The sequence below is a fragment of the Paroedura picta genome, chromosome 5 (genome assembly GCF_049243985.1).
Source record: "Paroedura picta isolate Pp20150507F chromosome 5, Ppicta_v3.0, whole genome shotgun sequence".
NCBI lineage: Eukaryota > Metazoa > Chordata > Lepidosauria > Squamata > Gekkonidae > Paroedura > Paroedura picta.
This window is the reverse complement of record NC_135373.1, coordinates 105,551,114-105,563,795: the sequence shown is the minus strand read 5'-3', so window position 1 is coordinate 105,563,795 and position 12,682 is coordinate 105,551,114. Positions and strand designations below refer to the sequence as shown.

At 42.9% G+C, this 12,682-nt stretch overlaps 1 protein-coding gene across 2 annotated transcripts in view; it reads left to right on the top strand.

The window, feature by feature from the left end:
• The window catches only part of RIC8B (RIC8 guanine nucleotide exchange factor B), a 35,105-nt gene that overhangs the window by 274 nt on the left and 22,149 nt on the right, over positions 1 to 12,682 (top strand). The window contains exons 1-4 of one of the 2 annotated variants that reach the window (XM_077339707.1): positions 1,863 to 2,013; positions 3,079 to 3,126; positions 7,464 to 8,069; positions 10,918 to 11,012. In XM_077339707.1, the coding sequence (XP_077195822.1) occupies positions 1,987 to 2,013; positions 3,079 to 3,126; positions 7,464 to 8,069; positions 10,918 to 11,012 (776 nt within the window). In that variant the 5' untranslated portion in view covers positions 1,863 to 1,986. Of the gene's footprint in view, positions 1 to 1,862; positions 2,014 to 3,078; positions 3,127 to 7,463; positions 8,070 to 10,917; positions 11,013 to 12,682 lie in introns of those variants that run through there. The other variant, XM_077339706.1, reaches the window with a different exon arrangement.

The following is a 12,682-nucleotide window of genomic DNA, read 5'->3' as shown; positions in this document are numbered from 1 at the left end:
TTGTGTTCTCGGGCGGGGGTGGTGTTGCTGCTGCTGGCGCATCTCGAAGCGCCTTTGCGTGCCTCAAAGCCTGTAAGGGCGTTGTGAGACCCCCGGGGAGGCTTTGGGTGCGCCCGGGGGGGGGGGAAGTCTTGCAGGAGGAAAAGAGGAGTCAGATTTTTCCCTCCTCTCTTACTGCTTCTCCGATAACCATTCTGCTGTTTGCTGCTGCTGCTGCGTCTCGTTCTTAAAATGCTTGCGAGATGCTCGCCCTGTTCTTTGTCAGCGTTTTGTAGGGAAGGCGTTCTGATTAACGGTTTTTGCATGGAGCTCCTTTTTCTTTCCTCCTCACCCCCCTCCCCTTCCGGGTGTGTCACTACCGACAAATTGGTCATTGCTTTGTTTGTTAGTGCTCCTCCTTCCCTGCTGTTCCCTTCTCAAGAGCAGGCCTTGGTCCCTCGTGCGCTGTTTCCTGATGTGACACTGTAACAAAAAAAAGTCTGCTGCTTGTCCTGTGTAGTTATGCACAAATAAAACAAATGCATCTTTGAAATGTGTAAGCAATTCGAGAGAGGCTGCTGTGGAAATATGTGCAGCGGTGGGTTTATAATGCTTTATGAGTCAATCGAATGGGCTGGAGTTAAGGGATATAAGGCTTATGCTCTGTAGAGTGCTGAGCAAGAAATGCTTTTTAAAATTAAAATGTTTTAAAGCAATGAGCATCTTGATGTGCCAGTCTTCCCATCGTATTCTAGATTCTAATATGGAGGATTTTCCAGAATTCTGTAGCCAAAACCTGACATTTGGTCGATTGGGCAGCTGTTTATTTTTCTCTGTTGTGGAGATTGGCCATGAAACATCCTTGTTCCTGACATCTTCTGGGTAGAATGCTCTACACAAGGTTACCTTTTGAAGCTTCATCTATCCCACAGGGTAGTTGGTTGCTTAGTTACTGGGGTGCTTGCTATGGCAACACTGTTCCACTGATCTACATTGCTTTCTAGTATGTTGTGATGATGATTAAAATGTCTTTTTTTTATAGCAAGCTGTTCACACTCTGGTTGAACTAGATCTTTCTTGATGCACTCAAATCCTTCCATAGCCAGCTGTCAGGATCAAGATTCAAGCTATAACTTGTAGCAGGAAATCATGGTATTTCCACAAAGGAATCTCTGGAAGTTTGCATTCTGACATTTCTCTCCTGACTGCTGGTTCAGCCCCCCCCCCCCCCCCTCAATTGTTTGCAGTCAAATTTAAAATCTTAATTAAAACAATAAATGCACTAAAAGAAAAGCAGCAAAATGGTTATATAAACATTAAACCATTGCACTGCTCATGTGTTGTATTTGATAACTATTGATATAACCATTCTTCCGTTACTGAATATTTTAGTAGGAGTATCCATTAACACCTGGATCGGAGAGTGCACCTTACATATACTGCTGACACATCATCCTCTTAAGTGAAATACTTTAGTCAAGAATGACCGGGAGGTGACACTGCATGGGGTATCTGTAGGAATTTTGGCATTTTAATCACTAAGGCCGCAATTCAGCAGAGACTTCAGCTGTGCATAAATCTATTGATGAAACCACCTTTGGCTAATGAGTAGAGCTCTAGTGTCAGGGTTGTACTGTACAACTACTTGGTGTTCTGCAGCTGTCCTCACGGACCTCATTACACATCCTTATTGATGCATAGCATAACAATATCAGTGAAATATGCCTCAGTGCCATATATGGTCCTATATTTGGTACTTGGCAACATTCTTTCATGAATCACAATTCAGTGATGATGACCTCAGTATGTCCTCTAGAGCGGTGGTCCCCAACCACCGGGCCGCGGCTCCCTCCCCCCCCCCCCCCCACAGTAAGAAACTTCCCAGGCCGCAAACTTGCGGCCTGGCAAGCTTCTTACTGTGTGTGCGGGGGGGGGGAGGGAAGCGGGGCCGCACATGTGCCATGCACAGCTGAAAACGCGCATGTGTGCCCCTGATCCAGGTGTTACATGACCAGACTGAAACACAGAGTCCAGGTAAGGTTTCAAAGTCCAAAATCCAAGAGGCAGGTATTCTGGCCATGCAGGGCCTACCTAGTCAAAAGTTTGGCCTAGAGGAACAAATGATAGTTTGAAGCACCAAAAACGGTCTTAGAATGAAGCTCTTGCTTTATGTCACAATGTCCACAGCTTGCCTGATCCTGTTTGACCAATCAGCTATTTTGTCAAGAAATGTGCCCATGTACTTCTGCAGCTGGTATGTGCTCTCCCTGCACTAAAGAGATAAAATGCAAATGCAGAACCTCTTCTTAGGCTCAGGTTTGACGCTCCCATTATCTCATTTGTACCTGTGCCCATCTCAACTCTTATTTCTTTCTCTGATCTTGCGAGTCAAGGGGGTCTCCTGTAACTTACTAGACTCAAAGGCCTGAACCAGAATTTTGAAAAGCCTGGAAATTGCTAAAGAAAGTCCAGGTTATTGATGACATGGGTACTCCAGCGCATGCTGTCCCCAAGCATAAAGTTTCCATTTGAGAATCTTAGCTAATAATTTATGATAATGTATCTTATTCTTTTTAGAAAGCCAACAAATAGTGAACACCCCTGCATTCTTGTCAAGCATCCTGTGCTGATAAATATAATTTTTATGGATAATAATTTTGGGGTGGGAAGGGCGACAGCTTTAGTGGTGATGGCTTCAATAGTAATATATTAGAGGAGTTGAAGGGTTGCTAAAAGCCAGTCATGCCTCCTCACAGGGTTGTTGTGAGGAAAAAACAGGAGAGCAGAATGATGTGACCTCATTTGGATTTCTGTTGGACAAAAGGCAGGGTAAAAACAAAGTAAATAAATGGCACTGACTGTAATTTCAAAATAAAATGCAATGACATTCTCAAAATTCAATTCCAACCAATGAATGAGAAGCTAACATTTTTGATCCTGCTGAAGTATGCAATTAAAAATCCCTAAAATGGAAGTGCCCATAGGCTTAAGCTCCATTATTTGGTTTAGAGGCTGACAAAGCATATTCTGACAAAACAGCAAATGCCGTCTTGTTTAAGAATACAGGAGCTTTAAAAATCATCTTATTTATTTCTTTAGAATAGAGGCACCTTCAAATTTGAGCCTTCCGATGAAGAGAAAAGAAAGGTAAGCATATTAAGCTTTAACCATGCACTTGTCTTCTTTAATTTCTGTGTGATGCAGTGTTATGTATGCTTTTTACAAAGGACATGTAGTACGCTTGTCTTTCTTTCCCTTACACTGAAACTGAAATTTCAGTAATATTTCTCCATTGGGAAGGCTGGGTTCTTTGGTGTGGAAAGTTAAACTCAGTAACATCAATAATACTCTGTACCATAAAATTAAAACTGACCTTAAGGTGAACTCTTTTGGAAAGTTGTTATGAAGGAGAACTTCTGACTTAAACAAAACAAATGTATAATGTGAGCATAAACTTGTTCAGAAGATTTTGTTTACATGGCTCTATTGAAAACCATCCAGATAACATAGATTGATGTTTACCATCATCACTTTTGAGTTCTCTTGCATTATGCTTTATATATAGATACATGGTTGATGGTTGATCAATAACTGTAAATCCCAGTGAGTTTTGGCTTTTCTATTCACTGCATTAGTCCTTTCATCCCTCTTCGTGTACCTATAAGATTTGGGGTGAATTTGTCATGATTGTAGGGCATAAAAAGAAAACACGGAGATTTACACTAAGTAGAAGTGGAACTGCTACAGAGTTTTCTGGGTGAAACATCAGCCCTTGATGCTTTCCAACCCAGATTTTGGCCTGGCCATAGCGTAATGTAGTGAACAGAAAATATCCAGAGAAAGTTGTATCTAGGCGAATCAGTGCTACTGATTTTGTCAGATCTTGCAGCAGCGTTCAGCATGATAGATAATGGGCTATTTGCCCAAGGCCTAGCTGACATGGGGATATGGGACATGGCCTTGAAATGGCTGCAGGCCATGCTCCAGCATCAGGGACAGAGGGTGGTGATAGGGGAAAGTACCTCCCAGTGATGTACCCTAATGTGGGGTTCCACAGGAAGCGCATCTTTCCCTGATACTTAACAATTACATGTACCTCCTTGCCCAGCTAATACAGAATTTTGGCTATGATCAATATGCCAGTGATTCCCAGCTGATGGATGGCTATCTGTCCACACCCCCAAGTATACTGGTTGGTTGTCTGGAGGCTGTGGCAGATTGGCTCAAGCAGAATTGACTGAAATTGAATCCAGTTAAGACAGAGGTCCACTGGTTAGGTTGGCTCTGGATATCTTCAGCTTCTGTCAAGACCCTGGGTATGATCCTATTTATTGATGGAGGCCCAGGTTACAAACACTGCCATCCAGGCCTTCTGCCATCTTTGCTAGGTGTGGCAGCTGGCACCTTACCTGGCAACATCCAACCTGGCCACTGTTATCCATGCAACAGTAATCTCTAGACTAGACTACTGCAGCTCACTCTACACAGGCCCTGTACCTCATCCGGAAACTTCAACTGGTCCAGAACACAGCTGCTCACTCCTTACAGGAACCAGGTGAAGATCACATATTCGACCAGTGCTCTCCCCAGCTTCACTGGCTCCAGATTGGAGACTGAATCAAGTTCAAGGTTCTGGTTCTTACCTTCAGAGTGTGGTGTGGTGGTTAAGAGCGGTGGTCCCTAATCTGGCAAGCCAGGTTTGATTCCCCAATCTTCCTCCACATATATCCAGCTTGGGTGACCTTGAGCTAGTCACAGAGCAGTTATATAGGGTTCTCTTGGCCCCACCTACCTCACAAAGTGTCTGTTGTGCAGAGAAGAAGGGAAAACGATTGTAAGCCACTTGGCAGATGCAAAATCTGCTGAAGATCCCCAGCCTCAGAGAAATCAAATTGGCCTCAGCCAGGGCCTTTTCAATCCTTTTACCAGCCTGGTGGAACTCTATGCTGAGCGAGATCTGGGTCCTGCAGGGCCTGTAAGACTGAGCTGTTCCATCAGGCATATAATGAAAATACCTTCAATAACTGGCCTCCCTGCACGAGTCAACAGATATCTATTATGGTATAGATTCTATGATTATATATTATATACCATTCAGAAATGTTTAATAGTAATGCACTGTACACCCTCCCTCCTACTGGAGAGGGACCAGAGGACAAATATGATGTGAATTCCAGGGATTAACAACAACCCCTTTGGGACTCCGCTTCCCCTACTGCTGCCCCCAAAAGGCGCTCTGAGGCCTCTGCAGTCCTTGGCGGGCCTTTTTTGGGTGGGGAAGCACTGGTGGGGATCCTGTTCCTCTCCGCGCACCCTGGGCAGCTCTGCCAAGGCGTGGAACGGCCGCAGCGGCGGGAGTGCTGGCGGGTGTTCCCCACAGTCCCCGGCTGCTGTCCATGACCTCCTGTCCTCCTTCCCAGCTCCAGCTGGCTGTCTACCTTACTGGGGGTGGCAGTCCTTCCATATTCAAGACGTTGGAGGGGGATGCAGCAAGGGGTGGGGCATCCCTCCTCACTGGCCCCTCATTGGATGGATGGCCCATCAGGGATGGGACAGCCCAGACAGCCTCCCTGATTGGTGGGTAGGCAATGAGTCCGAGCTCCTCCCAGTACCTTCTTACCCTTTTATTAAGAAGAACAGATTTACAGCAACTGCTGTTCTCAAGAGTTGCTTGCAACTAAGATTTCTGTTAGTGTCAAGCTGATGGTTACTTGTTCTGTACTCTAGACAGGCAACAATAAGAATGTTGTTGGCCCATGCAAGAGTTTGTGTGATTTATAGAGAGTGGAGAAAGCAGGTTATTTATGGGATACTTTATTCTAGGGTTTCCCATTGATTTGATTATAAGCAGCCTGCCCAATGAAAAGCGGTAGAATTAGATTGAATTCAATAAATTTAAAAAATATACCTATCTCATGAGCCCCCTATGGAGGGCTTAATTAAAATCAGCTGAGAGTTTTAAATTGGGAAGGCTCTGGCTCAAAAGACATAATGAACTACAAAATCTTAAACCAAGCCAAGAGAAGGCAGCATGACATGATGCCAATTACCATTTCTTTGGGAGACTAGGAACATTGTGTACTTTGGCAAATAATCCTCTACATGGCCTAAGTACTGGGGGCTACTACTGGTCTTGTAGAATGAGCTATACCCTTTTAAAAATATTTTGGCTGAATAATGTGACCCCCCCTTTGCTCTGCTGTGCCTTGTATACTTCCTTATTGTGCCTATTTTATAAGGGAAAAATTGTAGAATTGTAGGTGAATTCTACCATGATACTTGCCTTTGTTTTCCTGAGCCTTCCTAAATGAGAGCAAGATGGCTTCACAGTCCAGCTGTATCTTTGTATTCCTGAATGGGTAGATAAAATGTTTTGACTGCATTCGGATGCAACAACAAACCATGATTTGTCATAACAAGTTGTGTGAGCCTCCAGGTTCCAGCGCCAGTGTTCCTGGTGTGTGGCGAACCTTAGTCTACCCTTGTGCTTAAATCACAAGCCGTGGATTATTTCCAGGATTGTGGAGCACAGCACAGCCCTCACTTGTGAGGATAAAAGGAATCATTGCTTGCAAGTGGGATATAACGAATGATGACACTGGTAGCTCTGGAAGTCTTCAGTCCCTGAGTTGTTTGCAAAGGAAGGGCAGCCACCTGAGCTTGACGATCTTTTAAGATTTTCCCTTATGATGTTATACATAATTCATGGTATGCAGCCCATATATAGAAGGATGCTTTTATGGTTCCACCACATTACACCACAGGGTCTCATGATGGGTTGTTGAATATTTTTGAGCTTATTCCTCATTGTTTATCTATTTTGAAAAATCTATCCAGAAGCCTGACTGATAAGTACCACAGCAAATAATAGGAAGTTCTCTTGAGCATCTTGTTTTATCTGGCAAATATCAGAGACCATTTTCATTCCATGGTGGCCACATAGTGGGGCCATCTTCATAGTATCCCATTTCAAAGGTACTGTACAGTGTCATGGATTCCTTCACGTTTAGTTTGGAAGCAAGTCACTGAACTAGCTGCTGGTGGGCGTATTGTATAAGTATATATTGAAGGAGCAAGAAACTTTTCTGAAGAATTCCGCGTCAAGTTTGTGTAATTTTTAAAAAATACCTTAAGTACTTAAATTCTCATAGCTGCATCATCTTAGCCAGAAAGATAATTTGTGTGTGTGTGAGAGAGATATATAGTTAGACATGTCACTTTATTTGATGTCCTAGATGTTCATGAAAATGCCAGACAATGCACGAGTAAGAAGTTATTATATTCTTTTGCTTTTATGGGTACATTTATTGTGTGAATCTGGCTTGATTTATTTTTTGTGTGTTTTTTATTTTGAAAACTTCACGATCAGTACACAGAATAACTCACATATTTTCAAGAGATCTCTGATCAGGCATTTGTGTGTTGTACGTCCCAGAGCACAATCTTAAAATCTCTCTCTCTTTTCCCTTCCCTGGCATGCTCAGCAACTATGTGAAGAGATATTACATCTTGTGGACAAAGATATAAAAACATCATGCAGAGTCACCTGTCTGGAAGCACTTCGTATTCTCTCAAGAGATAAGAAGGTTTTGGTACCTGTAACAACCAAAGAAAACATGCAGATATTGATGAAGCTGGCAAAGTTGGATTCTCTGGAGGACTCGCTGGAGGATGTGACTGACTTCCCTGTCATAGTGGAAGCTTTAAAATGCCTCTGTAACATTGTTTTTAATAGTCCAGCCGCTCAGAAACTCAGTCTGGAACTGAACCTGGCAGCTATGCTTTGCAATCTGCTGAAAAAGTGCAAGGACCAACAATTTGTCGAGGACATAAAATGCTTTAATTTACGCCTCCTCTTCCTCCTTTCTCTTCTGCACACAGATATTAGGTCACAGTTGCGTTACGATCTTCAGGGTTTGCCATTGTTGACTCAGGCCTTGGAAAGTGCATTTAGCATAAGATGGACAGATAAATACATTACAGCTGAAGATGAAATGTCACCCCTGTCACTGCAAGAGGCAGATTGTGCTATTGAAGCACTGAAAGCACTCTTTAATGTAACGCTTGACAGTTGGAATGTACACAGTGAGGTAAGTTTGGACCTGAAACCAGTTTTGTTTCCCTGCCAGAGGTTACTGTTAAGGTGATTTTACTGTATCCCTGTTAGTTAAGATAGCTTCTGTAGAAGTTTTGTGCTCAGGAGTTGGTCCTAGGGACATTTCTGCATGACATTTTTTAAAATGTAACTCAAGTTGAACCTGGTCCTGAGACCCTCCGCTTGTTTTCAAGTGTCAAGCTCCAGTGTAGGGCAATAAAACCTGCAGTGTCACTAGGTTTTATGATCTGTTGCATTGTACAGATCTTCTTGTTGGGAAGAGTTCTGTTTTGAGCAGTGGCTGGGTGCCTCTCCCCCATTAAACTGCTAATGGGTAAGGAAAATACATTTCAGATTCCAACAAGTTTTTTAAAAAAAACTATAACAATGTCTCCCTCGTGAGAATGCCCTTCTGAAAAAGTTTTGACACATTCTACAGAATGATACAAGTGCTGGGAGCCATCCTGACCTTTTCAGGTAGGTACTTGCACTGCAGGGTAGGTGTCATACCATGTTTGGGCACATGAAGTTGCTGATTGTATCCATCTGCAGAGTGTTATTATCAAAAAGATTTTCTCAGGTGAGTGCAGTTGTTGCAGCAGAGCATGCTGGGAGGGGCAGTACTGCAGATGTACGAGCCCTCGGCTATGAAGGATAACCAGGACTGGAAATTGAACTTCAAAATGAATCAGTAACCAGCAGAGTGACTTGTAGAATAGATGTAGCATGGCTCACTCCTTCAGATCATGATAATATTTGAACTACAGCATTCTCTACTAGGTAAAGTTCCTGGGGTCTACAAGGGTGATCCTAGTAGAATATGTTAACAATAATCTGGTTGTAGCTTTAATCCATATAACTAGGTTGTCAGGGATGAAGTAGGAAGCCTTTGTACATTCCAAACAGAGACAGATTTTTTTTAAAAGTTACTTTAACCTCCTCGGCCAGCAATAAAATTTGAGTCGGTTATGATCCCAGCTTCTTAACATAGTCATCAGTTGAGCCCCATCATATGTGGGAAGCCCAATATCCCCAGGCCTGAGTCTTGCCAACTAGCATCACCTCTCTCTTGTTTTAATTGTAATGGCAGTGTAGGTGGTAGTAGTGGGTTGTAAAACAGAAAAGCTTTCTGTGCTGCAATTATTGCTAGAGTGAGTACTTGTTATACCCTGTGCAGCCAGCTTTTTGTGTGAAAGTTTTCAGCCAGCATTCTTTATTAGAAACGGGTTTTTTTTGTACTTTTCTTCATCTAGATGTAAACAGCAGAACATCGGGTGGTGAATAATTAGGTGGTGATGCAAAATGCCAAGATCTAAAGTTATTTGAAGAAAATATTATTTAGCCTAGATTTTACAAAATGCTGCTAGGTGTTTCCAAGGAATGTATCATGGTGGGACCGTGAAGGCACAAGAGCAGGGTCCCATTCTGTAGCCAGTAATTCGGGTCATATCCTTGGGAATTCCAGCACTTCAGAATTCCAGTGGAGCGCTTCATACGTTTCCAGTGGAACCTGGAGTACTAAGGTAGAGTAAATGACCTTTAGCAGTCCCTAATGAGCTTATATGTCCAAAACTGGGGGAAAATATTGTGTGGGACTGGATTAAGAACAATTAACTTTAGTTCTCATTGGCATATATTTGCTTTATACATACTGTATTGTACGTTTTTGCTTAGATTCTTGAGAGGGCACAGGAATCAATGTGTGTGTGCTTGGGGACAGGTGAACAGGGATGAATGAGCTAAACATACAAAAGGAGGAATGATTAGATTGACATTAGTAATGAAAGATGTCATGGAAGGTGGATGCCACCAGAGAGCCTATTCAAGTGCAAAGAAGTACATGGTGAATTCATTCAAGAATATACCCCCTTCTTAATGATAGAAAAGGACAGCATATTGTGAATGTAAGTTTACATAACCAAAAAAATTGTGCAATGGGTTGCCGCCTCTGATTTCACACATTGAAAAAGACACTCTACAGTATTAACATATAATGTGCTGAGGGTATTTTGTTTTTTAAAATGTATATATATCGAGTTCAGAGTGTATGACTATTGTCAAGTAAAAACTAGCAGGGCCCTTGGAAATAAGGCCCAAGGCCAATCACAGTACCCAAATAAGGTACAAGACAAATCATGGTACCTTTGCTTTACCTTGCAGCATTACATGCCAAGAATTCCAGGCAAATCAAGACAAGAACTTCAAGCAGTGTGATACAGGTCTAGCTCTCCAGGACAAAGGAGGACCTGATCAAGCACATCAGGTAGACAGGGTTCCAGGATACAGGGACAGAGATGTAGACCAGGGGGGGCAAACTGTGGTTCTCCAGATGTCCATAGACTACAGTTACCATGTAGTTCATGGACATTTAGAGAGCCACAATTTGGTCACTGCTGATGTAAACAGAAATCAGCTTGGAGCCCTACACCAACTCTACTACAAACCAGTTTAGACTTCTGGTACAAAGCATTTCATAATTATAGTAGCTACAAAGGCTGCAGTAAGTTTGGAAATACTAGGTGTGGGTGAGACACATTTGTGAAAAGTCCAGACTTTGGGGCTTGATTCAGTCAAATGTAAGCAGATATTGTCATGTTTAAATCTTGCTCAGCATGGCGATATTTGATCTCACAGAAGCAGTAATGAAACGCTTACTATCTCTTGAATACCTCTAAGATTAGTTTACAAGCTGTGTGGTATTTATAAAACAAGTTTCCCACTGGAAGGAATTTGCTAGTATGGTAGATATTTGCTTTAATTCCTGTTTATACTAGCGTTCTGAAGTCTTCATCTACAATCATAATATTGAAATATATTCCTCTTGATAATTTGTATTTATATAGAATGACTCTCATGAATTTCGTTATATGGCTGCCATTCTGCGTCACTGCTTATTAACGCTGGGCCCTACTGAAGACAAAACTGAAGAGTTGCACAGGTTGGTGGAATTACAGATACACATTTTAAGGGATAATGTTTTAGTTTGGCTGGATACTCATTCGGTTTGCCTCCATCTTTGGAAATTTTTAAACAGAGGCTAGATAGCCATCTGGCGGAGAGGCTGATTCTGTGAAGGCTCAAGGGGTGGCAGGTTACAGTGGATGAGCAATAGGTATGTGAGTGTCCTGCATAGTGCAGGGGATTGGACTAGATGACCCATGAGGTTCCTTCCAACTCTATTCTATGATTCTATGAGTGATACTCAGTGCTCTTTGGCGGGCCACCTGTGGTTGTACTAGGCACTAGCCCCCAATGGAGAAGTTGCCTCATGTTCCAAGCATGTGAACGATGCCATTGCCATGTGGGGCTTGTGGTTGGCAGGTCATGAAAAGAGTTGCTTCTGCCGGGACCAGAGGACAAGTATGATGTGAGTTCCAGGCCTTGTGCCAGGGATTAACTACAACCCTCATAACAGCCCCTTATTCATAGCATTGCACTATTATTCTAGCATCTAGGCTGCTTTTAAGGGTAGAGAAAGCAGGAAGCAAAGAAGAGAGAATAAAATCACCATAGTGGCAGCCATCCAAGAAATGAGCAAGTTGGCCCCAGTGAGAGTAGTGGTTTTGCTCCCTCTTCCTTCACAACGAACTGTGATCCTCTTCTGGGCACCTTGACAATCTTATCCACTCACCTGACTTGTTGTATCCCATGTTGAGGACACAGTGGGGTAGGGTTGTACGCTCTGGTGTGCCGCTACCACCCTGCCCCTCAGTGGTGCTGGTCGCCTCGGTCTTCGGTGCTTGCCAGAGCACACAACCCTACAATGGGAAGACATTGAGGGAAGCTACTTCCCCTGGCTCCAGAGATGCAAGGTCTGGCTGTGGTTCAACAGTAGTGGGCAGAGTCATTATGGTAATTAAAAAGGTTGTAGTTATATATTTAAGATTGTTAGGTTGGTGTGTGCTAGACATGTGGCTGCTTTCAGTAATGGCAATTGCTAATGCGGCTCTGTGCAAGCTGCAGAGTACCATTGGTTTAGATTTTTTTGCTTTGAATACTCTGGTCTTTTTCCTGTTATTAAAGGAAAAAAGGAAGTGATTAAAATTATTTGTTTCATTTCAACTTCATATGAAATTTGACTTTAATATGGATACTGTTAAAGGCTATATAAATATTTATATTTACCATCTCTATATACTTCTATTTGCCATTTCCAAAGAACCTGCAGTCACATAAGAAATTCAATTCTTCTAGTTCTATTATCAAATAGGAATTTTCATACTGTTGCTGCGTTTTTCTTCAAATGAGGAAGCATCAGCATTGGTTTGGAATTAACTGAAAGTAAAAAAACAAAAACAAACAGGGTAAATCACCTCTAAGACAACACTGTTCTGTTAAGAAAGTTTGGTGTTTACATAAAAGGCTAAGCCCTTAGTGGGCGGAGGGTGGGCAGGGTGAAGCGTCTTCCGATTGGCCTCTCACCCGGACAGACAGCAGTTCTAGCCAGCACAAGCCAGAGCTATGCCCAGAACCCGCACTGACTGCCATGATTAGGCAGTCAGTCCAGCCGCTGGGCTTGCTGCCGGGGATGGGGGCCAGGGATGACTTCCCCGGGACCCACCAAGGTGTGCTCGGCGGGCCCCGGGGAAGAGTTAGACCTGATTAGAA